At 41.1% G+C, this 25870-nt stretch overlaps 2 protein-coding genes across 4 annotated transcripts; both read left to right on the top strand.

Annotated features, from left to right (window-relative positions):
- The first annotated feature begins 3532 nt into the window (after window positions 1-3532).
- LOC131239453 (uncharacterized) lies at window positions 3533-12604 on the top strand. Of its 2 annotated transcripts, XM_058237157.1 has the most exons (5): window positions 3533-3820; window positions 5234-5298; window positions 7969-8167; window positions 10611-10995; window positions 12374-12604. In XM_058237157.1, exons 1-4 carry the CDS (start codon window positions 3680-3682, stop codon window positions 10965-10967), a joined length of 762 nt encoding a protein of 253 aa, XP_058093140.1. In that variant the 5' UTR covers window positions 3533-3679; the 3' UTR covers window positions 10968-10995; window positions 12374-12604. The 2 variants fall into 2 exon arrangements, with proteins under 2 accessions (XP_058093140.1, XP_058093139.1); XM_058237156.1 differs by lacking the exon at window positions 12374-12604 and having other exon boundaries at window positions 10611-11263.
- Window positions 12605-17604: 5000 nt separating this feature from the next.
- Window positions 17605-24814, top strand: LOC131239452 (protein transport protein Sec61 subunit gamma). 2 transcript variants are annotated; one of them, XM_058237155.1, is made up of 3 exons: window positions 17605-17789; window positions 17941-18056; window positions 24279-24303. In XM_058237155.1, the coding sequence occupies exons 1-2, from the start codon at window positions 17696-17698 to the stop codon at window positions 18054-18056; spliced, it is 210 nt and encodes a 69-aa protein (XP_058093138.1). In that variant the 5' UTR covers window positions 17605-17695; the 3' UTR covers window positions 24279-24303. The 2 variants fall into 2 exon arrangements, with proteins under 2 accessions (XP_058093138.1, XP_058093137.1); XM_058237154.1 differs by lacking the exon at window positions 24279-24303 and adding an exon at window positions 24580-24814 and having other exon boundaries at window positions 17608-17789.
- Window positions 24815-25870: the final 1056 nt, after the last annotated feature.

The raw sequence follows: 25870 nt of genomic DNA, 5'->3' as shown, positions 1-25870 counted from the left end.
ATTATATGGAGGGTGTGGATCAGATACATACATCAAGATGGGGTCCACATGAGCGGCCCATCAGAATTTTATTTTTTTTGTGTTTTGAATTAAGCTGATATTTTCCTTTTTCACTCCAGTAGCAGGCGCTGCTGGGCGGTGAATATACCACAGATATACCAAGTGGGTTCCACCGTCCCCGGACGGATGAAACACATATCGAGGTGGGCTCCACAGTGATGGATGGTGGCGTAGATACAACACACACGTCATGGTGCATCCCACCATTTGGATAGCAAAATGGTCACCACCATTTGGATAGCAAAATGGTTGGACGGTGGGGATCAAATACGTGCATCATAGCGGGATCCACAAAATAGGAAGAGAGAGAGAGAGAGAGAGAGAGAGAGAGAGAGAGAGAGAGAGAGAGAGATCGGTGAGATAGAGGGACCCTACCATCATGGGCCTCTCTTGCTTACAAACATGAAATGGGTCCCAAAGCATGTGAGCCCTAAAATGATCAAATCCACACAAACAAAACTTTAAAAAGAGAAACACCCACCTTTTATCTTCTTGGACTTCTTCTTCCATCAACGCATCTTAGAGCTCCAAAGGATGCATTTAAATGGTGGAGATGGTTTTTACATGGTGGGATTGAGCGGTAGGGAGGTGGGCCACACCTAGCCTCTCCATAGAAGCCATGGATGTTGGAGTTGCTCTCATGGAGCTTGGGAGAGAAATGAGAGAGAGGTGAGAGAGAGAGAGACGTAATGTGAGTGATGGAGTGAGGGATGGGTGATGGGTGATGGATGTCTACTTAGGTAAGAGAGAGTGTTGACTTTTGGTAAAGTTTCATTAAGAGAGGAATGGGTTGGGTTGCTTGTACTTGATTGATGGAATGATGTTACGTGTCGTAGAGATTCCCTCAATATTTGCAACGAGCTGCGTTTTTCTCGAACTGAACGCGGGCCCACATCTCCTGGCCCGGGTATCGCCTCGGCGCATAATACGCGACGTCGAAACCGTGGCGATGGCGTGGTCGCACTGGTACAAGTCTTGGGTCGAGTCGACTCTAATATACGGGACACGTCTCGGGATCGCGCGCAAACGCCGATAACAGATCGCTGGTCACGGGAATTCGACTGGGAGGACTGCGGAAGTTTACGGAACAATACGAGCTAGGATACGGGTCTTACACCACACATACTACCAAAAGAATGTTAGAAAATGTTATAATCCATAAACTAATAATATAATAGGATTCAGTGAAAAGAAAAGTCTTACAATCTTAGAGCATATAGAATCAGTATTAGGATCAATTTGGAAGGGTTGAGCATATGCAAGTATCCGGATATCAAAGGTTTCAATGTATTTTGAGGACAGTATGTGATCAAATCACATCTCCCATAGGGACTAGGAAGGTGGTTTTGAAGTGCTCCTCATCCTTCTTCTATCAGTATCAAGTTGGACAAGTTGATCATATGCAAGTATCTAGGTATCACAGGTTTTAACACATTTGGAGGACAATATGTGACCAAACCATATCTATACCAGAAACAAGGAAGGTAGTGAGAAGCTAGGATCTAAGATGGTAGTGTCAAAGTGGCTTCTCCTCCATAACTCTCCTAGAGACTAGGAAGGTAGTGTGAGATTATAACGGTAGTGTTAAAGTGGTTCCTTCTCGTGCATCGCATCTCTCCTAGAGATGCATAAGGTGGTGAGAGACTCAGAAGGTAGTGTTAAAATGGCTCCTCCTCCAATACTGAGGGAGTGGGAGGGAATCGATTGATGGGATTTGGTATGATACTGATGAGATGCGATGAGATTGATATTCAAATATTTGTAGTGTTAAATGGCTTCTTCTCCTCCTCTGCCACCTCTTGACTAGGAAAGTAGTATTAAAGTGGCTCCTCCTCTTCCTGACTAGGACAATACTGTTAAAGTGGATCTTCTTCTCACTTCTTAATAGTATAGATATCTAATGGTGGGTGGGATCCAATTATGGTGAATATGTCTGGAACTTGGAAGGGTACTCGTAACATGGGAGAGATATTCAAGGAAAATTCTCAAATAGGGGATGAGATTTGTGAGAGGAAAAGGTGATAGAGTTTGTTTTAGATGGATAGTAGCTGGTGATTTGTTGAGCATGAATTTCCTAGGTCTTTTTAGGGTGGCTTCAAAAACAGAAGTGGTGAAATAATTTTAGGTGATTCGTAAGAAACGAGGATCAACAATAGAATATTAGTAATGCAGGTGCATTTTCACACCAGGCTCGAGTGGGGTTGCCTGTGGGATGCAGGGGCACACTCGGGGTGGGTAGCCTATGAGGCAGGTGGCTTGTGTGAAGTGGGGCTCACGAAGGGGGTTCGGCTAAAGTTTTAACCCATGGGACGTGGGGCCTGGGCTATCAAATAAGGGGATTGATTCGTTATGCTTTATCAATTTGAGCTTTTTTAGACCAAGTGGTTAAGATTAATGCAGGTGCATTTTCACACCTGGCTTGAGTGAGATTGCCTATATGATAAATGGGCATACTCGGGGTGAGCAACCCGTGTGAGGCGGGTGGCTCAATTATATTCATTTAGGGACGTTTTTGATACATTAGCAGGGCATGATGCGTCATGTAAGCGTAATTTTTGGTTTTATAACACATCATACATCTAAACTAGAACCCTTATTTCAAAAGGTTTAATTTGAATTACTTGTATTCCACCTATGCTTATTTCCAACTAATAAATGTCCATGTATGCTTAGCATGTGCACAACAAATCACTATAGGGGATGCAAATTGGGCACTGCCCTTGACTGTACCAAAGTTAGTATAAACATGGTGTGGTAAAATTTTATTTGACAGCAGATTACTGTTAGATATTAGACCCGTGATTTTCATGTTGAAAGCTGTTTGGTTGAAGAGTTACATGATCCTCGCCCTGATGCAAAACATCTGTCACCCCCGGCGTTCAATCCCCACTATTTTATGTGGTACAACCCACCTAAGTTTTGGATCCACATTTTTATAATCCTGTCATATTGTGGTCTTTTGAAACAGATGGACCGAGTGGATTTGTCACGGACATCTTTGTGGACTCAAACAACCCGCGCACAAGAATATCTTTGTGCCTCGTGTTTAGAGCCAGGGCTGTCAATGGGTTGGCTCGGGCCTACCAAAATCCGAATTTTGAATAGGCCCGGTCCAACAGCCAGGGCTAGGCAATCTGCTCTCAGTGGTGAGTTACTTGATACTCCGGCACTAATGCGCAGGCATTAAAAGCTTGCACAAATAGATATGAATTCTAACCTCTGATTTGTGGACACTGTTTTGCTGAATCTGAACCATTGGATCTTTTTTACTTGAACCGTCCATTAAATGTAGACCAACATCCCAGTTACATGATAAAATAAATATGAATTCTTATTTCTAAAAATCATCTGAACCGTTAAATAACAATTTGGAACCTTTTTATATAAGTTAAATTTACTAAATCATGCAATTTGATTTTAACTGAGTATCAATAACTGTATTCTTCCAGAGTATATAAGTTCTTCTCGCCTGAAATTACCAAAGAACCGTTTCTTTCATGTTCCAGCAACGAAACGCCGTGAAAGTCCCCGTATAAACGGAAGATAGAAGAGGCCCTTCCCATCGCAGCAGCGAATTCAAAACGCTTCTTCAGCTCTTCAGGAGAGTAGAGCAGGAGCAATGGCAGCAGACGATGCAGGAGGTGGAAGAGGAGATGAAGAGCTAGGGTTTCCGTACTGGGTCCCAGTCCTCCGAAGGTTCCAACCCCATGACCCCTTCTTCTCTTCAGGAAATCTTGAAAGAGAGCTACTCGCCAAACAGGTCTCTCTCTCTCTCTCTAGATATTGAATTCAGATCTTATTCTTCTCGTCGAAGATCTTTCGATTTTCCTTTTTTTTTTTTCTTTTTTTCCGATTTTATTGTAGTAGTCTTTGATTTTCAAGTAATAAGAAGGAGGAGGAGGAGGAGATTGAGTATCGAGATATTGTAATCAGGAAACCTAGGGCTCTTAAGATAGAACTGCGTGCTCTTTGGATTGCTCTAGGAAAATCTGATTCTATTGCATTTCCCTTTTGGGGGCCATTTCCGCAAGCAGGAGGGTTTCGATAACCCTTGCTTCGCAAAATGCTGCAGGATCCGGGCCCATTCCACGCCATTCTCATTCTGGGAGTGCATTCAAACAGTCCCTTTATGATCTGGAACTGTTAATTGGGCGGGCGAAGTGGGCCCGGCCCTTATTATTTACTGGGCCCCAGATACTTAGGCACGGCGAATGGGCCTGAAAATCGAGATTAAGTGGCCGAGTTCATCTATGGACGTTTGTATCCGGTCTCAGTATCAGCCTTGATAAGGAAATTTGGTAAATATAGGAACGTGTGCCAGTTGTTTGATTGGACATGAATATGAGGTTCGGGCCTGCCATGTGGGCCTAAAGAACGAGGCCCGATCCTGGCCCATCACAGGCCAGTCCTGCAGCTGCTGCTCTCCTGCTTGCTGGCCCTAGCTACCATAGCTCTCACAGGAGCATGAAGGATGAATGCTGATTGCAAACGGCTTATCTCACACGTAGAAGATCCAAATCACTCCTGCAGTGGGCCCACCAAGAGCAGGAGATGGCCCAAATATCCAACGTCAAATCTGTCCATCGGATTCACCGGGTCTTGTATGTGCCTGGCCCAGAATCAGGCCAGCTGTAGGCCAGAAAAAATGGACAGTTAAAAAGACTTGTGAATGGCCCATATTCAGTGCATGTGTGTTGCCTACCTGATTGATGGATTGGCCTGATCTTTGGGTCAGGGCACATACACAATGGGACCACTTGATGGGTGTGATGGATCTTGGACATGTATGCCATTTGGCAGGTTTGGTGCATGTATGCTTCAATCTGCATGCTTTGGGTTTGGAAAAACTTCCATTCCTAGTGGTGTGAGTTCATGTGATGTGAAAGACTGAAATATCTATATGTGTTGGGTCTTATTGTTATGAAGGGCCGTCGTGCACAAGGTACTCGGTTTATGCTTCCATTATGTTATTTTCCTTCAGTCTATTGCAAGTTCACACATGCTTGGTTTAATGAAGATCAAGGGGATCAGCTTTAACTAAGATGAAGCATATGAGTTCATTGGTGCCCAGTTATCCCTTTCGTTTATATTGTTATAAGTCTTTCTTTCTTTCTTTCTTTCATTCTTTTTAATGTTATGAAATTTTCTCTTATTGATTTATCTTAATTTCCAGGTTGCATTAGATTTAACAGAAGAGGAGAGAAATCAGCTTCAAAACATGGAAGACATGGAAATCTGGTTTGTAGTGCTAAGTGCTTACCTCTTCGTTTGCCATTTTAGTTTCAGGGCTTTATGATGTCCGCACATAGTTTCCCCTTTTTAAAAGAATTATTGAAATTTCAGAAATGCATTCTATGATATTCTATTCTTGTATAAGCTCTAATTCCAGTGGATAATTAGAGCTTATCCCAAAGGCAACAAAAGAAAACAAGAAAAACCCTATAGACTCTTAGAGACTCCCTTGCACAACCCCCTCAAAATTTGCTGCATGGGCTCCACAACAGGTCTTGTGGCTTTTGAGGAAGATGGCGCCTGGAGGATTCAACTTATCTTGGAAATCCAGTTGTTTGCATACTAACCAATTTGTCCACTAGAGTCTTCACAACGCAGACCTCAACTTGCTTCCTCTTCCCCTGCCATGCCAAGCCTCTAGGAAATTACCATGGTCTCCTGTAAAACCCAAATGATGCAAGACAATTAACCACTTGCTCTAAAAGCTCGAACTGTTAGAGCATGGCGAATCAATCCCTTTATCTCGTAGCCCAGGCTCCACATCGCATGGGTTAGGACCTCGGCCGAATCCCCCTCGTGGGCCCCAAATCACATGGGCCACCCACCCCGAGCGTGTCCTTGCATCCCACAGGCTACCCCCCTTGAGCCTGGTGTGAAATGCGCATTAATCACCCTTGATGAGGAGTCTCGAACACGAGATCTCCCCCATGGGCCCCAAATCACACGGGGCATCCACCCTGAGTGTGTCTTCGCATCCCACGGGCTACCCCACTCAAGCCCGGTGTGAAAATGCCTTTGCATTACCAAACCTCCTTAAAGAGGCTAAGAACTTTCCACCAAATCACTTGGACATAGGAACAATGTTAGAATAGGTAGTTGATTGATTCTACACTCCTATGGCATATAAGGCATCCTTTTAGAATGACCATATCCTCTTTCTTATAATGATGACACATTTCCTTTACGGGCGTGTTTGATTTTCCAATTCACAGGGAAATGCCCCGTGAATGGTAATAAATATTTCCCTCCTTAATTGCCGCACTCTTCCCCATAATTGATTTGACGGCTTACTTTTTCAGTGTAAAAATGGCAAATATTGTGAAATATTTGTGGGTCCCACCATGATGCATATCATATATCTACACCGTTCATCCATTATGTCAGATGAATTTATGATATAAGCCAAAAAATGAGGCATATCCAAAGCTCAAGTGGACCACGCCATAGAAAAATGTGAATTAAATACTTACCGTTAAAAACTTCCTGGGGCCATTGTTTCTTTTGGTATGGGCCAGTTGAGTGTTGGATCTAACTCATTTTTCTTCTCATATCTCAAAATGTTGTGATAAAATGGATGGACGGAACAGATATATCATATACATCAAGATGGGGTCCTAAAATGGCCACTACTACTTTTGAACCGGTTTCCAAGAAATGAAATTCCCATGAATATTCAAACAGGTGAAACGGTAATAATCACCCATTTCCAAGGTATTGACCGTTTCCAGGTGAAACGATAAAAATCAAACAGGCCCTACATTACCGGGGTAATTGGCAAATCAAACAAGCCCTAAATTTTAGTTTAGGTTTTCAGTGATTTCAGTGAAATAATATGAGCAACAGTCTACCTTTCAAATGTGTGTGTGTGTGTGTGTGTGTGTGTGTGTACATACACGCACACATATATATGTATGTATGTATTAAATTAGTTCCGTTGCCATTTTATCTTTTTGTTTACTCTTTGCGATATTTTTCGTATTATTTTGATTAAAAATCTAGAAGTAGCGTGTAGCATACAGTAAATTCTATGTAGCTTATGCCTCACACTCTGGAGGGGTGAACAGCATGCCACACGTTATTCCTATTTGAAACACTGGTCATGACACATACTGAGGCCTACCTGATGAACATCCTGGATGTTGCTCACTTCTGCAATGTGGGGAGAGTAGGATTTGACTATTTGAGAGCTCACTCTTTCAAAGAGCCACATGAGGGCTCTTGAGGGATGCTTTTTCAAAAGACAAACATGAAGGTACTAAAGTGACCTCTCAAAAAAAAGGGTACCAAAGTGGTATCCAAACACATCCATATGCACATCTCACTGTCTTCAAATGTACAACCCCCACAGTCATCGTGTGATATATATGTGTGCAGGCTTATGAGATGCTCAGCTGGAAATGCTTTTGCACTCCGTGCAGGCTCTATCTGTGGTTATCCAAACCACTCATGTTGAGGGTTTCTCTGTGGATGGCTGGTGGATAAAAAATCTCCTCCAATGAAGAATAGCAGCCATTGCATGGTGGCCCTTCTGTCACATACTGCCACTGTCTATATTTTACTTTAATAATCCATCTACAGGGAAATATTCAGATGGCATGGATTGTCCTTTGTGGCACTTATCACAGCATTTACCATCCACAGGGGTGTTCACCAGATGACTGGTGTGGATAAGTTAAAGGGGGACCGACCCATCTCACCTGAACTAAAATGCCATTAGCTCAGGCGAGCACATTGTTTATTTCGTCATGTCTATTCAATATTCTTCAAGTTGTTAATATCAGATGGAGATCCCATCTATATCTGAATATGCTATGATGGTTCCTTTGCTTCTTGGGATTTTACTCTTCCAAACCTACTTTTGTTAACATTGACATGCTGCACTTCATGCATGGACAGGAGCATATCTTGTCCCATAGTCGGTTGTGGTGTGCAGTTGAATTCCTTGGACAACTTTGAAGGTCACTACCGCACTCGGCACACTGCATCTTGTTCCGTCTGCTCAAGAGTCTACCCAACATCACGCCTGCTGAGTATACATGTCTCTGAAGCGCATGATTCCTTTTTTCAGGCAAAAGTCGCACGTGGGTTCCCTATGGTACTCTCTTATCCTCCCACACAGCATGTAATGTCTGCTTTTAATCTCATTGCTTGTATTTGAATTTTTAGTCCAGGTGATCATCTTCAATCAGGTTCCCTTCTTTCTTCCAGCTCCTATCTTCATTTCGTTATACATTGATCTGGTGCAAAGTGCACTTTGTAGGCTCACACGTCATGAGGATTGGCTTAGATTAGAAGTGAAGGATTATAGGGTTCGTAGCTGTCTGCACGTGTAGTTTGCTGAGTTGCAGGACTCTGGGCATGTGTGGTCCATGGTTTGATGATCGGACTGTTGGTTTGATGGTCCCATCATGAATGGGGGAGGAGGATGCCCCATAGACCTTCCAGATTGGAAGATCATAAACTTTTGAACTTCAGGCAATTTTCTTTTGTATGCGGACTACAGATTGCTGTATTTTTTTCAACTCATCATCATCATCTAAGCCTTATCCTAATTGGGGTCGGTGTATTTTTCTCTTAACTACAGGCCTCTAATAAAAGCGCTAACCAAAGGGTTGGGATTAGGATCTTCCAATCTGGGAGATTCTGGGGCATCAACAACTATGAACCCCCAACATATGGGTGGAATTCTGCAATTTGTGCTTTTGTATCTGCTGTGTGGCTGGGGGTTGGACGAGGAATGGCTAGTTCGCTGTGCTTCTGTTATTTATGATTAGAATTGTTTGCATGTGTGTGCATGTGTGATACTAAAACATAAGTAGGCAAGATGGACTTCTCTTCACAGACAAATTCTAAATACTAAACAGAAGTAGGCAAGATGGACTTCCTCTTCACACACACAAATTCTAAGTACTAAAAATATAGATTTGTATAACTGTACATTTACCCCCGATGTTGCAAAACAAGCTATTTTCTCCTTGATTTATTACCAGTGCTTCTTCTTCTTCTTCTTCTTCTTCTTCTTCTGGTTTTTTTTTTTCCACTTCTGGGTAAGTTCAAGGATACGTTGAGATCCTTGGGGTGGGACTAAACTAGCGGTTGATGCAATCGACAGTCACAGGCAGAGCTTATAATGTCAGCATGTACAAAAAGATGAATGATCAGTGTATAATATATGCCCTGATTACATGGTATATACGAAGTAGGCACCATCTGACCATGATTAGATGGCATCGGACAGTGGAATCAACCACCTCCTCAAGTAGAGACCAGCTTGGTGTGCCTGACCTTTTGATTGCCCTCATGATCTGGTGTAACAGTAGCCTATATGATCTTCAAACTGAGGCCTTGAATGTTATGGCATATGTGATTATGTGAACGCATATGCGCATAGCCCCTTAGGTTGCATATGATTGCTTAAGCTAGTTGACAACAATTGGACTTGTGTCTCACTGTGGATGGATAAGTGTGCTCAAAATCTCCCAGATTGAAAGACATATTAGCACTTCTTCATTTGATCCTAGCTACTTCTTAACAGTCTATTTGTAGGCCACACACACACACACACACACACACACACACACATACAAAAAAAGAAGGTTCAATTGCTTATTTGCTCCCTTGAGGAGATTTATTGGGGATGGTCAATCAACTTGGGACACAAAAGGCATATGGTCTTGATTACTAAACCATGAACCCCACTTGTCAGAACTGAATACTGTGTGAAGCCACAGTTCAAGGGTTCTATTATTCCTGCATTATCTGATAATCTTTTATGCTGTATACAATATACTCAATGCATATGCTATACAGTGGATCGTCCCTCTGTACAATATAATACCCATGATTACATTTTGGTCCACACTATAAACATGCATCCATCACTGATTGTCATATTCAAAAGAGGAACTATATGATCATTGATCCCAGGCTATGCATAGTATCCTTGGGTTTTTATTTTGTTCAAGCTGGATCCATGGTTATCCAGACTTCATATGATGGGTCCCACCATAGATGCACTAGTGCTAATAATAATAATAATCCCTGGTGGGAAGATCCAAGCAATTCAATCTTTTATCGTTCCTTCAATAGAATGTTGGCCATTGCTATATTTCTTTTCTTAACCATCTTTTGTGGGCAGCCCAATTGATGGGTTGTTGTCTAGAAAATTCTTGGAAAGTGGTCCATCTATTTTGGGAAGACCCAAGAAATTCAATCTTTGACTTTTCCTTCATTACAATGCAGACTGTAACTGCAGTTCATTTCTTAACCATCAGCCACCAAATTGATGTGTTCACCATCCATGATATTCTTGAGACATGGTCCCCACTATGGGTATGTGAACCATGGGCTGTGTGTGTGTGTGTGTGTGTGTGACGAACATATAATTCCTTGGTCCTAATGGAGAAACATCTTGAATTCTTGATCAGTGTTGAATATTGGTTGTATTTCCTCTAGTCATTACTGCTCTCTACAATTTAAACATGATCTTCCAGTCGATATGATCTCTTTCGGATTACTGCTCTCTACATGTTAAACAGTATGAATGTTTGGTGGAAGGCTGTGGAGCAAAGCTGAAGAGCTACAAAAGTCGACAACAGCATCTCATAGATAAGCATAAATTCCCCACATCATTTGATTTTTTCAAGAAGGCCCAGCCGTCCAAGAAACAGCGGCAGAGGTACCAGCGCAAGCAAGCTGATCATAAGAGGGAGGAGATGAAGGAAGATGAGATGGAAGTGGAAGGAAAGATTGATGACCTTGTTTCCGCTGTCTCAAAATTAAACACGTCTGACTCTTCACCTTCCACCGTTAGCTTTGGGCATCGCCATACTCGTGGCTTCTCATTCCTCCCACGGGCCGTTCAGAGAAATAGAAAGCATGACACTCCCCAGTAGAGATGCAGACTGAGCTGAATGCACACTGGTACACACATCACTATGCTCTCTTTGTTCTTTTTATGTTTTGGGGTAGTTTGTCTTGTTTTTCTTTACTTTTCTGTTCTTTGGAGCCTTTGGTTACCTTCATAAAATTTTCAATTCTATGGAGAAACATTATTTCCACTCAAGATCAGGTCCTGCGCGGGGTGGAATTTCAACTTGGAAAGGGTTCAAACATTTGGTTTTGGAAAGATTGTTGGGTGGAGAACATTCCTCTTAGAGACAAATTCCCCTTAATATTCTCTCTCGCTGTTGATCCAGATGCTATGGTTGCTGATTGTTACTGTATTACTGCTGGAAAGGTTGTTTGGTCCGTGGAGTGTAGGAGAAATCTACTAGATTGGGAGGTCCAAGAGTTCGTCGACCTCCTTGACTGCATTTATAGGGCTCATCCCAACCCTCTTGTCGACGACGCGCTGCTCTGGAATATGTCCAAGACCAACAGATTTTCAGTCCGGTCTTTTTACCTTCAGCTGGACCTATCCTCCCTCCCCGCTGATCATCATTGTATGCAAATTTGGAAACTTCTGACCCCTCCTAAGTTCATTGCGTTTGGCTGGGTGGTCATTTTGAAAAGAATTCTGACGGTGGATAATCTTCGGAAGAGAGGGACGTGCTTAGTGAACATCTGTTTGTGTTGCATGAAGGCGGAGGAATCGGTGGATCATCTGCTTCTTCACTGCCCCTTCACTTCCTCCATTTGGGCTGATATTGGGGGCTGTTTTGCTCTCAGTTGGTGTTCCCCTGATTCTGTCTCTCCTCTTTTTATGGCTTGGCAAGGGGTGAAGCTTGGCAAGAAGCGGACCATGTTGTGGAAAATGGCCCTTCTCGCCATTTGGTGGTGCGTTTGGGAGGAAAGAAACAGCAGATGTTTTCGGGACTCTGCAAATTCTGCGGGTTGGGTGTCTTCTAGAGCTAAATCACTTATTATTGAATGGGCCACTCATGCTGAATCCTTGAAGGATTTTGATCTTTTATTTCTTGGCATGTAGCCTTTGCCTGCTATCTCAGCAGCTTTGGCTGCTGTTTTGTTCTGTTTTTCCCTTTTTTAATCAAAGCCTCGTCATCTTTCAAAAAATAAAAAAATTCAATTCTCAACCAAAAAGAAAAAAGAAAAGAAAAGAAAAGAGGAAGCTGATTTTGTTTTGGTAAGCATCCAATCTTAGAAGTATGTTTTCATATGAGGAAGTTGATAGTTTGGAAAGCATACATCTTAAAATTCAAGCTTATAATTGTTCTGTGTTTTATTTTATTTTTGTTTTCCATTTTTTTTTAGAGAATTAGGAAAAGCTGATCCAAAAATAACATTTGGTTTTTAGTATAGCTTATGGAGGAGTGCTTACTGCCAATTGTACTTGCTTCAGGTAGATTTTTGGAGCGATTCACTACACATTCTGGCCATTGTGGAACATGCATGTGGGATCTGGGACATTCAACATGTGCCACATGACTGCGGACATCCTATTCAAATATGAGGCTGATCCACTCATCAGTTAGGCCACATGTCTACGTTTATATTATGGACCATTTATTTCTTTCAATGATCCATTTCTTTTGTACATATGGGCCCCAGATAATAAGATGGGCGAGACTTTTTGGCCATAGAGTCCATCACCATGGGATTTATATTTTTGTCATGCTTTACACAATGCACCAGTTAAACCCACACAGTGGGCTCGGTGTGATTACCAAGTTGGGACATCTGAGAGGCAATTATAAGAGAGGCGTTCTACAGTAGTACTGGTACAACCATACACTTATGGTGTTACTGGCCATATGTGGGACCCTTGTGATGTATGCAGGCCATTCAACCAGTCCATCCAACACGTCACCTTATATTACCCCCAGTTGCGAAAATCAGCCCAATCCATCACTCGGGTGGGGCTGTAAAACAGGGAACAATATGCGAGAGGATGCCCACCCTTCGGCCCAGCAGCCACCTGAATTGCAAAACAGCCTTGAGTTTTTGGGCCTAACCTTTTATACCTGCTGGATTAAGGATCAGTTCGAACTTGATTCCATATACGCAAACATGGTGCGCCTGTTGTGCAAATTAGGGGTGGGTGTTCCATCAGATGAGTCAGCGGTTGGCAATGAATGTGGCCTCACGAGTGCAACTCCCGTAGCCAAGTACTCGAACATCTGAGTCCATTTGAGTGGGCTCTCCCGGTCGACCTGACTTTGGCTCAACATCTGTGTGGAGTTTTTGAGTTTCTGAACCACGGTTTCATTTGAGGGCTGCCCGGATGGACTGGGTCCAGGCAGGGGATCTTTGGAGCCTACTGTGATGTATGGGTTTTATCCCTGCTGTCTATGCATTTTTCAGGTCATTTTTGGATATGAACCCAAAAATGAGACAGATTCAAGTCTCAAGTGGATCCTAGTGGGGATTGAACGTCCACTGTTAACAAACTTCGTGGGAGCTGGGGAAGTTTTGATCAAGCTGATATTTGTGTTTTCCCTTCATCCAAGTCTATGTGACCTTATGAACAAATTGGATGGCAAATAAACATCACGGTGGGCTGTAGGAAGTTTTTTGTTAGGAGCTAGGTTCATATAACCTTATGAACAATCTTTCAAAAAAAAATATAACCTTATGAACAGGCTGGATGGCAAGTAAATATCATGGTTGGCCCTAAGAAGGTTTTGTTAGGATCTATAGAGCCTCTTCTTTCTTACTTTTTTTCCACACCCCCCACATGGGCACTCAAACCTAGGACTTTAGTGTTAAAATGTAGAGTGTCCACCGGTGAGCCATGCATCAAGACTCAGGATCTATGGAGCTTAATCATCAAAGTTATACTGTCCATCCAGCCAGCACTTTCGTAGGTAGAGGGTAGTTTTGTAATTTCACATGATGTTTTTATGTAAAATATAGTCCTTTTCGGCATAATATATATCTTGTAATGAGAAAGAAAATTTGCTCATTGTTTTGAGAGTTGCTTTGTTTTTGCCTTCTGAGCAGGGTGGATCGGTGCAAATACATGAACCTGCTGGTAGGGAACCACATAAATATTCATGTTGTTGTTTGCATCTTTCTTTGTTTTCTTTTAATTTTGATAATGTTGTGTGTGTGGTCGAGAATTGATCATTCTCTCAACAGTTTCAATGGTGGGTGTCATTATCACCGCTGCATCCTGTGATGTGGTCCACTTATGCCTTGCATCTGCCTATTTATTTTTTGGCTAATACCTTAAAATGTTCTGACAAAATGGATTGACAGCATGGATAAAACCTATACTAAAATTTGGGCCCCATAGAGCCATCCATCGAGGCAGCGGTTGGATAGCGGCACATGTTGCATAAGTAACATGTTGACATGTGTGGTGCAAGTAGTGCACTTAAAGTTTGATGAACATGTGATACATTTGCACATGTGAGGTGCCTGGAGATATTAGTGGCACATGTTGTAAATGTTGCATGTGGACACACCTAACGATGGGTGATTGTATCATGCCTAGTATGTGGCACATGGGCACATGTATGGTACTTTAAAATGGCTTGTGGCATATGTAAGTTAATTGAATGAATGTTTGCACGTATAGGACAATTGAATATGATGGGTGGCACATGTATGTGATGTGCTTAAAGATGGATGAAGGACTATGGGACACACATGGGATATTTAAAGATGAGGGTGAGACATGTTATACATGACATATTAAGATGTGTAGCACATTGAAACATGAGTCATTAAAAGATAGCAATACCATGTGTTACACGTGCACAATGGCATATGTGTGATGCTATGGATAATGACTTATTCTACACATGTGACACTTTGGTGCATATGATGCGTTTGAAGATGGGTGGCTGGTTGCATTTGTGGAGCATTTGGAAAATAGGTGGCGGCACATGTGACTATCATGTGGGGTATCTTATGAAAAGTGAGCTCATCTTCTCTCACTTCTTTTCCTGTCAATTTATTGAAAAATGATACTTTTTAAATTTGGGGCAAATGAGTTTGGATTGCATGGCTCAATAACAAAGGCGCTATGTTTCAACATTGAAGTCATGAGTTATGGGAGAGGGTAGGGTTGCACATCGAGCCGAGTAAAGTCGTGGTGGGCAAAGCTTGACTTGACTCGTCCGTGCTCTCCTTGAGCTTACCATTAGAGCTTGGCTTGTGTTTGAAACCTTTTGAGGCAAGCTCGTAGATCAAGTTGAAGCGAGCTTATCTTGAGTCGAGTCGATCCTACTCCCAACACTCACACTTGACCAAACCCCCAAATCAAATATTCAAAACTCAAAATCTCAATTTTGGGATTTGAGGTATTCAATTATATAAATAAAAATACATAAAATTAGATTTAGATAAATGTACATTGGTGGAAAGAGAGAGAGAGAGAGAGAGAGAGAGAGAGAGAGAGAGAGAGCGCTCGGGCGAGTAGCCGAGTGCGGGCCATGCAACTAAGATGAGTCGGGCAGGCGTTGAGTCGAGCTCAGGTTAGAGACAGAGGAGCTCGAGCGTGACAGGTTGGATAGTGAAATGATAAAAAGAAACGGATGAGTAGGGTGGAGTTTTAAGTCTTTAACTTATATATATATATATATCGAGTTAAGCTCACTATGCTCGACCTCAACAAATGAGCTGGGTCATATGAACTTGACTCTCTTCGAGTCGTCATTCAAGCCCAGCTAGATCAAGCCAAGTTGAGCAAACTTTTCGAGCTAGCTTGGCTCATGTACAAGCTTAGGAGAGGATATCATGTAAAAATATGAAAGAAAAATGAAAATATTTTTCTTAGAGTAATAAGAAAGAAACAAAATTAACACTTTCAAGGAATTTACCAAAATAAATAATAGAAATGCCAACTCAAACATTCGATGAAATATATTTAATTCCTATATAGTATGAAAGTAACATTTTCGAGAAATTTACAAAAATAGATAATAAAAATATATTCAATTCCTATTTCATATATAAGTAATTTAAATTCTTAAATGTAAGAACAAGGACATATTTTTGACATATTTGCACAGTTAAAGAGTCATTGTATTGCTTGCTAGAAAATGGCATTTGTAATTAGTAGTGGGATTAGGATTTATTTCAAATTAGTAGAAGAAAGTGAGGAAAATAAAGGCTAATTAACAAAGTAAAGTAGTTAATGAAAGTTGAAATAGGTAATGTAGTGTAAGCTATTTTACCCAAGGCATAAGTTATTTAGGGGTTTTAACTATTCATCCATTTAGTGATTATGAAAGTAGATAGGCCATTTATTGATTATAATAAATAAATGATTAATCATTAATTTTAACTGTCCATCATATGGGCCCCACCTCTAATTACCCTAAAAAACCACTATAAACGATGATCCTAACCATCAGACCAAGGGAAAAGAGATGAATGGTTGATATTTATTATATCAAAAGAGGTGCTATCAATGATCGGCGTCAAGTGGAGCTCATTTTTGTCGTTGATCCCTCCTAAAAGATCACATTAATCTTATTGTTCAAACCATCTTATCAACGGTTGGAAATGAATAATTCATATTTATTATACAATAAAACTTCTGACAAGTGTCTTTCATGTGGGGCCCACCTTTGAATACACATCCCTTTTGTTAATGATACGAATTGTCCATCATTCGGGCCCACCATTGATTGCCCATTCCTCTCGAAAGTGACTTTATACGACCCGATCATGGAGAGAGAAATTGCCGCCAGACGACCCAGTCAGCAAAACTCGTCGTGTCGCCTGGACATTGAATGCCTACCGTTGAAAATTTCTCGAGGGCATAAAAGTTTTTTTTATTAAGCTAATACTTATCTTTTTCCTTAATCTAAGTTTATGTGACCTTATGGACAGGTTGGATGGAAAATAAACATCACGGTGGGCCCTAGGAAGGTTTCAACGGTGGAGTCATCCACGTCTACACGACGTTATTAATAGGTTGGATGGTAAAAAAAAAACATAACGGTGGCCCTTAGAAAGTTTTCCACGGTGGGCCCTAAGAAGATCCAACGGTGGGCGTCATATCCCCACTCCAACACAGACGATCCGCACTCATAAAGAATAAAGATCAGCATTCCATGTCAACGAGAACCTTTACGCGTGTGAGATTAGCAAACGAACGCGGATCTCCTGCGAAAGCCTCTCGGAGAAAGTTCCTGCTCTGTAAATCTAGATGGACCCTACCGTGATGTTTTTGAGAAATCCACTCCGACCATCAGTTTTGTGAGCTCCTTTTAGTAATCAAAAATGAGCCAGATCCAATACTCAAGTGGGCCGAAAACGTAAGGATTAAACTTCCACAGTTGAAATATTCGTGGGGCCACAGAAGTTTTGAATTAGTCTAATATTTATGTTTTATGTTAATCCCAGTAGTAATGACGTTATAAACGGTATGGATGGCATGTAAACATCACTGTTGACCCGATGGAGGTTTCAACGGTAGGAATTTCTGTACCCACCTTTTCCATTAGTGCGGCCCACTTTAGTCTTGGATACTACTCAAGTTTGTTATCAATAACTAAAATGAGCTCAAAAAACGGATGGACGGTGTGGATTTCTCACAAACATCACAGTGGGCCCCACTGAAGTTCTCAGCGCAGGAACTTCCTGCCAAAGCCTTTGGCAGGAAATCCGCGTCCTTAGCAAACTTGTTTCTCTCGTGTCTGCTGCTCGTTTTCTTCTCCCTCTCGTCTCAGATCTAGGGTTACATTTCTATTCGTCTCCTTTCCTCATGGATGCCCTAGATTCCGTCGTCGATCCCTTGCGAGAATTCGCCAAAGATAGCGCTCGTCTCGTGAAGAGATGCCACAAACCGGATCGGAAAGGTGAATTCGATTCCCTATCATCTCCTCGATCGTTCGATTTCCTTATCTGCATGCTTTTCTTTTCCTCTTGATCCGATCTTTTCTCATTGAAATTGGATTGGTTTTACTGTTTCTTTGGATTTGATTGGGGAAAATCGATCGTGTGGTGTAGAATTCACGAAGGTCGCGATCCGGACGGCGATCGGATTCGTCGTAATGGGGTTCGTGGGGTTTTTCGTGAAGCTGATCTTCATTCCGATCAACAATATAATCGTCGGATCTGGTTAGGTAATGATTCAAGATTGGATCGCTTTTCTTTCTTGCTTGCTTTCCTTCTTCTTCTTCTGAAAATAAAAGGGTTTGTACTGCATGTGCATGTACATACGTACATGTGAGGAGTTTTGTGATTGTTTTGAATCATTCCTTTGTGGTAGAGAAGACAATTTTGTGAATATCCGTGATCTTCGATCTGATTGAAGGGTTGGGATCTTCCAGTCTGGGAGATTTATTGGGCAATCTCTATCCATGGTGGATCGTTCGGATCAACGATTTGGATCCATGAGCCTATGTGTATGGAATTTTGTGATATTTGGATAATTCTATTGTGTCAGAGAAGAAGATTATCTGAATATGCATGATGTTCGGATCGATGGGTTAGGATCTTCCAGTCTGGGTGGTCTATTGGACAATCTCTATCCATGGTGGGTCAAATGCGGGTCTATGTTGTATTTTGCTTCTTAATTGTCTACCTTTAGGCCATGACCAGAAGATTAAGATGGTTCTGTATTGGAGTATTTTGAGGATTTGTCCATCCATGGTGGACACAAGTCACTCAATAGACCAATTTCCGGATTTCCAAACCATGGGCCCAGATTTCTAAACTGAAAACCCATATATATAATGTTTGTGCAAATATCCAGGTAATGTATCATATAATTCCTCTCTTTTGTATACTTGCCTCTATGCGTGTAAATATGCCATCATGAGATCTTATTCTGATGGAAACATCAATGTGTCAAAATCATCCTTTTTGTGAAAGGAATTGCGCTTTCCGTCCTTCCACAATAACCCTCTTTGGGGTTGCATTGTAAATGCTGGTGGCCATTAGGGATCTTTTGGTGGCTAGTTCGAACAGTCTAGTTCCCGCTGAGGAATCACATTATTCGGACGATACATGAAAATGACATATGGAGTCTTTGGAATAATGCAATAGCATAAGTTTTAGAGGGTGAAGAAGAGGGCGTTGTCTGGTACTAAACGGAAAGTACTCATGAACATAGTTAGCAAAAAGGCATATGAAGATAAAGAAGGTACAAGACATGTTCATATCTAATTCAGTCCCAATTGTTAAAAATATAGTAAAAGATTTGGTCAAAAAATGGAAACACCGAAAATGCGGAGATTGAAAAAATCGGGTTTTATATGGTTTGGACTAGAAAAACAGAAAGAAATGAATACTGTGCATGCCCTTCCCTTTCAAGTAAAACATGGTTTTTTTTAAAAAAAAATAATAATAAATAATTGTTTAATTTGGTTTGCACAAAACAGCGAGTTTATATACTGATCTTCTGAAGTGTATCTAGTTTTAAACTTTTAACCAATTACACAATTTTTTTTCTCCAAAACTGCAGAGTTTAAAAAATGGAATTTTGCTAATTATGCTTGTGAGCTCATTGATGTGTGAAGAACTATTCCTTACGGAAGGAGATTCTTTGTATTGGTATTGGAAACTGATCATCGAGAATGTATTTGAGAGACGGAAAAATCCCCTTGTTGATTCTCTCAAGGATGGCTTTGACAGTTGTTCATTTGGAAATCCAGATCTGTGGTAGGTGGGAGGCTTTTGATTGGAGGTGATAAGGAGAGTTGAATGCGGCATTTTCAGGACATCCCACTGCGATACCCGCATACATCTTGGGGATGGTGTGAATACATTTTTTTACACTTAATATTCATGTATTGGATGTAGACATGATATGCACATACCTGTTTTCAAGTACTTGGGTGCATAGATGTCAGCATTGATGACCCCTTTCTATTGAGCCTCAGGCCATTGGTATTGGCTTCAAGGACTGCAATGCTGCTGAAGTTTGGGCTGTTTGTGTGAGATATATGCATTTATGCGTTCTGATTCATTGCCTCTCATTATTGTCAGCTGAGACTTTGTCATCTGGTTTAGCAGTTACACTGGAGTGTTACATTTATGCCACTGACCATAACTGTTATCCCTGTCAATTTTCTTTTAGTTTTGTATTTAACTAAACCAAAAAATATAGGTTGAGTATAAGAAAATCTATGTGAGAGGAAAGTGAGGGTGGTGTTTATTTGTTGTACTGAGACTTTGAGCTTGTCACATTGATTACTAACTAAAAAATAATGATAAGAACACCTGGGAAGACATTTGGGAAGGAGTCGAAGCTTTTCATGATAGCTTCCCTCGCATCTTCCGTTTGGCCCAGAATCAGTCCGCCACCAGTCCGCCACAGTGAAAGAATGTTATGCAGTTCTAGGAGTAGTGGTTTGGAATCCGAAAGTTAGAAGACATCTTCGGGATCGAGAGATGGAAGAATATGTTTCGCTCCTCAATCGTATTCAACCAGCATTTTAGATCAGTCTTCGGAAGATACTTTAGTATGGCAGCTCGACAAATCAGGATTATTCTCGGTCAAATCCTTTTACAGGCATCTTGCAAATATTTCTAAGAGGATCCGACTCATCAGATCTGGAAATACCAAGTCCCTCCAAAAGATAGCTTCTTTTGGTTGGTTGGTTTGCAAGAAAAAGGTTTTGACAGTGGACAACTTGAGGAAAAGGGGAATGTACATTACAAATATTTGACTGTGTTGCATGGAACATGAAGAAACAGTGGACCATCTCTTTATCCACTATCCCTTCACATATCGGATATAGACTGATATTTTGCGTCGTTTCAACATTCAATGGTCCTTTCCTCAATATGTTCGTGATTTGCAGCAGGCTTCTCATGGTATTTGTTTTGGAAATTACAGGTCAAAGCTATGGAAAATGTCGCTTTTGGCAGTTTGGTGGGCTGTGTGGGAAGAAAGAAATGGGAGATGCTTTAATGACACGTCAAAATCTTTAGAGGGCACTGTGAATAGGGTGATCTACTTCATAGTTGAGTGAGCTTATGCTGTTGACAAATTAAAAAACTGTAATTTTCTTTTCCTAGGGAAGTAGCTGATGGGGCTACGTAATGACACACAACCCGGTGCGTAGCTGAGAGTTCCTCTCTCTCTCTCTCTCTCTCTCTCTCTCTCTCTATATATATATATATATATATATATATATATATATATATCTGTTACTTGTCAAAAAAAAATTTAAAAAAAATGATAAGAACACCTGAGAAATGAAGTTCTCTTTCAAACCAAATTACAGGTTATCAGATTAAGTTGAATGTCCAGGACTTTTTTGGAGGAACCTCTAGAACTCCAGCATGAAGAGGAAATTTGTGAGAAAATTGCAATTTATGAAGTGCAAATGAGTTGAAAAACATATGAAGGCTGTCTGTTATAATAAAGCTTTGGACACCTAGTGTATCTAGTCCTTAATGCTTGCTTTTGCACTTTTTTAACTGAGCATTGATTTTATTAGAGTGCATGTGAGGTGAGGTGTCATGTGTAGAGAGTGCATGTGAAGAAAGGTGTCATGCATGTGAGATGCATGGGTGGTGAGGTGTCATGCATGTGGGGTGAATGGGAGGAGAGAGAGTAGAGGTGGTAGTAAGGTCTGATGTAAGGTGAGGTAAGAGAGAGGGTGAGTGGAGGTTATTGTGATGGTCTTTGGGCCCATGGCTCGGGTTGGGTCCAAGCCAACCTAGGGTGTTAAGGGAGATTTCGATTGTACGTATTGTTTTGAAAATTTGAGGACAATTTTTGTAACGGGGGTAGTCTGTAATACTCCTGTTTTCTCAAAAATTCCCCAAAGTGTGCGTCTGTGCGACTGTACCCCCATGCACATGTAACTCGACCCCTACTCCCATAGGTGTGAGTGACCTCCCATGCGCGTATGACCGAACCCCTGCATCGGCATGCTCAAGCACACGAAGAAGCTTCGATTTCCCCATGTGCATGAAGTGCACCAAAAGGAGGGAGAGTTTGGGCCTCCCTTACCACCCTAGGAGGAGACCTCACCTTACATGCACTCTCTACACATGACACCTCAACCCATGCATTCTCCATGTATGACACCTCACCTCACACCTCCTTTTCAACCAATGCATGCACTCCACCCCATCTAACCCTAGTTAGCTAACTAGCCTAAAACCTTAACTCTAGTTAGTTTCCTACAGATAAGGTTAGTTGTTAGGAAGGAGTTAGTTGTTAGAGAATTCTAGTAAAAAATAAAAAGAAGAAAGAGGAAGAAAGAAAGAACGAAAAAGAAAAGAGAGAGAAAGGGAGAGGGGTAGATGTGTGAGTTTGTGTGAGAGAGGTACTCATATAATGTCGGGTGGCGACAGTTCGGCTAGGCGACAGTGCACCAGATTCTATTCCTCTACTTCTCTTCTCCTCCCTTCCTCCTTCCTTTCCTCTCCCTTCTCTTCTCCATTTCTTTTCTTTTCTTTTCTTTCTTTCTTTCTTGTTCTCTTTCCTTCTCTCTTTTCTTTCTTTCTTTTGCTAGTGTTCTCTAGCAACTAACACTTCCTAACAACTAACCTTAGGTGTAGGGAATTAACTAGGGTTAGGTTTTGCTAGTTATCTAACTAGGGTTAGATGGGGTGGAGTGTATGTATTGGTTGAAAAGGTGTCATGCATGGGGTGTGGTGTCATGTGTAGCGGGTGCATGTGAGGGAAAGTAGACTTAGATTGTTTGGTTATGTGCAACGGAGACCAAGAGAACTATGCCAGTTAGAAGAAGTGAGTTGGTACAAGTCAAAGACTCTAGAAGCGCTAGGGAAGGGCCAAAAGGACGTGGGTGGAGATAGTAAGAAAAGACTAGATGACCTAAGGTCTAACTGAAGTTATGGCCCTTGATAGAGTGGAATGGCAGAAAATGATTCACGTAGCTGACCCCAATTAGTTGGGATAAGGCTTAGGTGGTGGTGGTGATCATCTATGGATGAGAAGGATTTTGTTGGAGAAAAACATTGGTTAGGGACAGAAACCATCATGACTCATTCCAATTCACCCCAAACCATTGACTTTTCCCTACTTGTCTGGAAAATATCTCCAACTTATATCGATAACATTACTAGCAATATTGATAACACAGGTAGTCCTAGAGATTCCAGGCATCGGTGACGGTGATGTATCGCTAAGTATTGCCAATATTTTCGGTTGTGTAAATTCCAAGCGTCGCTTGCATTCCCAGTGTATCGACATCTCCAATATATTTTACTATATAAATTTCAAGTGTCGCTTGTATCACCAATGTATCAATATTGCCAATATTTTTTACTATGTTAATTCCAGGCGTCACTTGTATTGCCAATGTATCAGCATGTTTTGATATCACCAAAATTCTATTTATTAAAAATATTAATTTCTAAATATTTTTTTTTGGGCGCATGGTTGTATGCAGTATTCAAATTGTGTTGATTATATATCAATCATATCATGATATTATCGTTATCGCAACATGGGCGATGTCGAGACTATAGTCTTTCGTTTCCTTTCTGAAGGATTATGACCTTCTTTTTCTCGGAGATTAGTCTTGTTTGCTTTCGAGGCAGACCAGCTAACCTCTTCCCTGTTTTTGCTTCCTTTTTTAATATATTTGCGTGGCTCTTCAAAAAAAAAAATGTTTGAATGAAAGGCTGGATGGTTGGATAAATAGATGGGATGGTCAGACTGGTTTCTTACAAAAGCACATGCTTTTAGGCCTCAATTAAATGGAAATTTATTATGTATGCATTCTTTTTGCAATTTTTTATTCCTAAATATGCAAATATGTATATTTTAGCATATCCTGAAGTTTCACTAAAAAATTCAATGTTTTCCCATGTTTCCCTAATGCTTCCCTGCTTTTCCGGTTATTGACTATATTATTGGTGATATTGATATTGTTTCCATATCTCTCAACTTGCGAAACTTGTAGTGATACTGGTACTTCAAACATTGTTTCAAATTAATCTATGCATCCATCAGTACAAGGAAATGGTCAGTGTTGCAGTAGCGTTGACCTCTGTGGGGCCAACTGTCATTATGCATCAGATTCATGTGTCCAAGGTGCACCCTTCAATGTTAGGCTATGAAGTGTAAAATCAACCTGATCAGAAACCCGGGTGGACCATACCACAGCGATCAGTTGGGATGGGATGCCCAACCAATAAGATCTTCCATATTGTCTTGTGGGGCCCACCATGTTGTGTATGTATGCCATTCAATCCATTCATCAGCTACTTATTGCTAGGATGTGACATACAAAAGTCAGGCTATTCCAAAATTCAGGTGAGCCACACCAAGTGATTTTAGAGGTTTTAGTCATGATTTTCATTGTTCCCTTAGGCATGGCCCACCCGAGTTGATTGGGCTGATTTTTGAGTTCCAGAGTGAACTTGATGCAGCGCCCCTCATGGATGGAACAGATGTCATGTATACATCATGGTGTGCCCCACAGAAGTTGACACTACTGGGTCCTGACCGATGTGTATGTGTGTGCGTGCCTATGAAGTTCTAAAAGAACCATTTGATGATCCTTTAGATATTATAATCCCATATATTTGATTATACCGCCACTCTGTCTCTATCCTCTGTGCTTGTTTCTTGTGGCTTTTGTGAAAAGCACAGCCGGCCATTCATCTATGTATATGGATCAAACATAACCATGTTTCCTGCTCAATGAATTGCAGGTTGTATGCGGGGTAAGTCGATTGGGGGCCAGAAGTTCTCTCCAAGAAGTGGAGATAGAAAAGACTGATAGATACACAAACTCTCTTGATGCCTAGGCTTCTTTTTTTCTTTTTCTTTTTTGCTGTGATAGACATATACCTCCCAAGCTTTTGGGATTCAACTTACTTTTAAGTACCCTTCTTTTCTTTTTCTTGAAAATTAATGTTGATTTGCAGATTTTAGGTTGGTTTTCTACTTCAGGATTTTGTCATTTTGGGCACTTTTGCAGCAACTCATCTGTAAGCTTAATCTTCATTTTCCTTCTTGGATTTCTTTCCAGGTGCTTAAATATCAATCTATAGAGGTCTGTTAAGCATAATGCGGGCATGGGAACCCAACTCTTCTTGGGTCTAGGCACACCTGTCAATGTGGCATATGTATGAGATCTGAGCTCCTCATCTTGTCTAGTCCCTCAGTTTTGAAAGTCCGTTTCACTTTTCTGATGAGCACTCCCTCCTTTTACAATGGTCCATCAGGTGGGCCAGTGTAGAAAACGTTGGCTAAGAAAAATGTGGTCCACCGTAGTAAAACCTGCCTGATTTTTCATACCAGAAGCTGTATACTGGCTCTAATATGGGAAATGGTGGGTGGGTTAGAAAACTTAGCCAAGTTTTTCAGAGCTGTATATTTGTTTTGGAAACTAGGACCCACTGGGCATCAATCTAGTGGTGGGAGTTCTGCTTTCAGGACGCTGTATGGTTGATATTGAAACTGAGTCATGCCTTTTGGAATTGGATGGTCCTGTTACTCGTATCATTCTCCATTCCTTATGGGCCACCAGTAGGATGGAAGGCCTAGATGGCCTACCCCACCCACACGGACCAATGTTGAAGGTACATGCCCATTACCTCCGGCCTTGACCTATTATAGGCCTCATAATAGGTTTCCTCATAAAGACATTGCAACCATTTTTGATCAATAACAAGTTGCTTTATTGTAGATTTATTCATATAATTTCTGGCAAACCTGCAAGTTGGAGGCTATCAGATGAATGGTCTAATTCATCAAGATATACAAAGTGTCATTCGTAGATTGGGAAATGGATAATAGCAGGCACTTGCGAATTACTTTTTTAAGAAAATTGTCATATAGTCAAAATTCAAATTGCACTGTCCAAAAATATTAAAAATTATGGTTGTCTGAATATTATATTAGTGGGCGTTTACAGGAGAGTTAAAAATGAAAATATCTAATGGTCCTATTTCAACAAGCCTCTGCGAATCAGAGGTTTGGATTTGCTCAAATCATCTG

This window comes from Magnolia sinica, chromosome 3 (assembly GCF_029962835.1).
Source record: "Magnolia sinica isolate HGM2019 chromosome 3, MsV1, whole genome shotgun sequence".
NCBI classification, from domain to species: Eukaryota; Viridiplantae; Streptophyta; class Magnoliopsida; order Magnoliales; family Magnoliaceae; genus Magnolia; species Magnolia sinica.
This window is presented reverse-complemented; position numbering and strand designations above follow the sequence as displayed.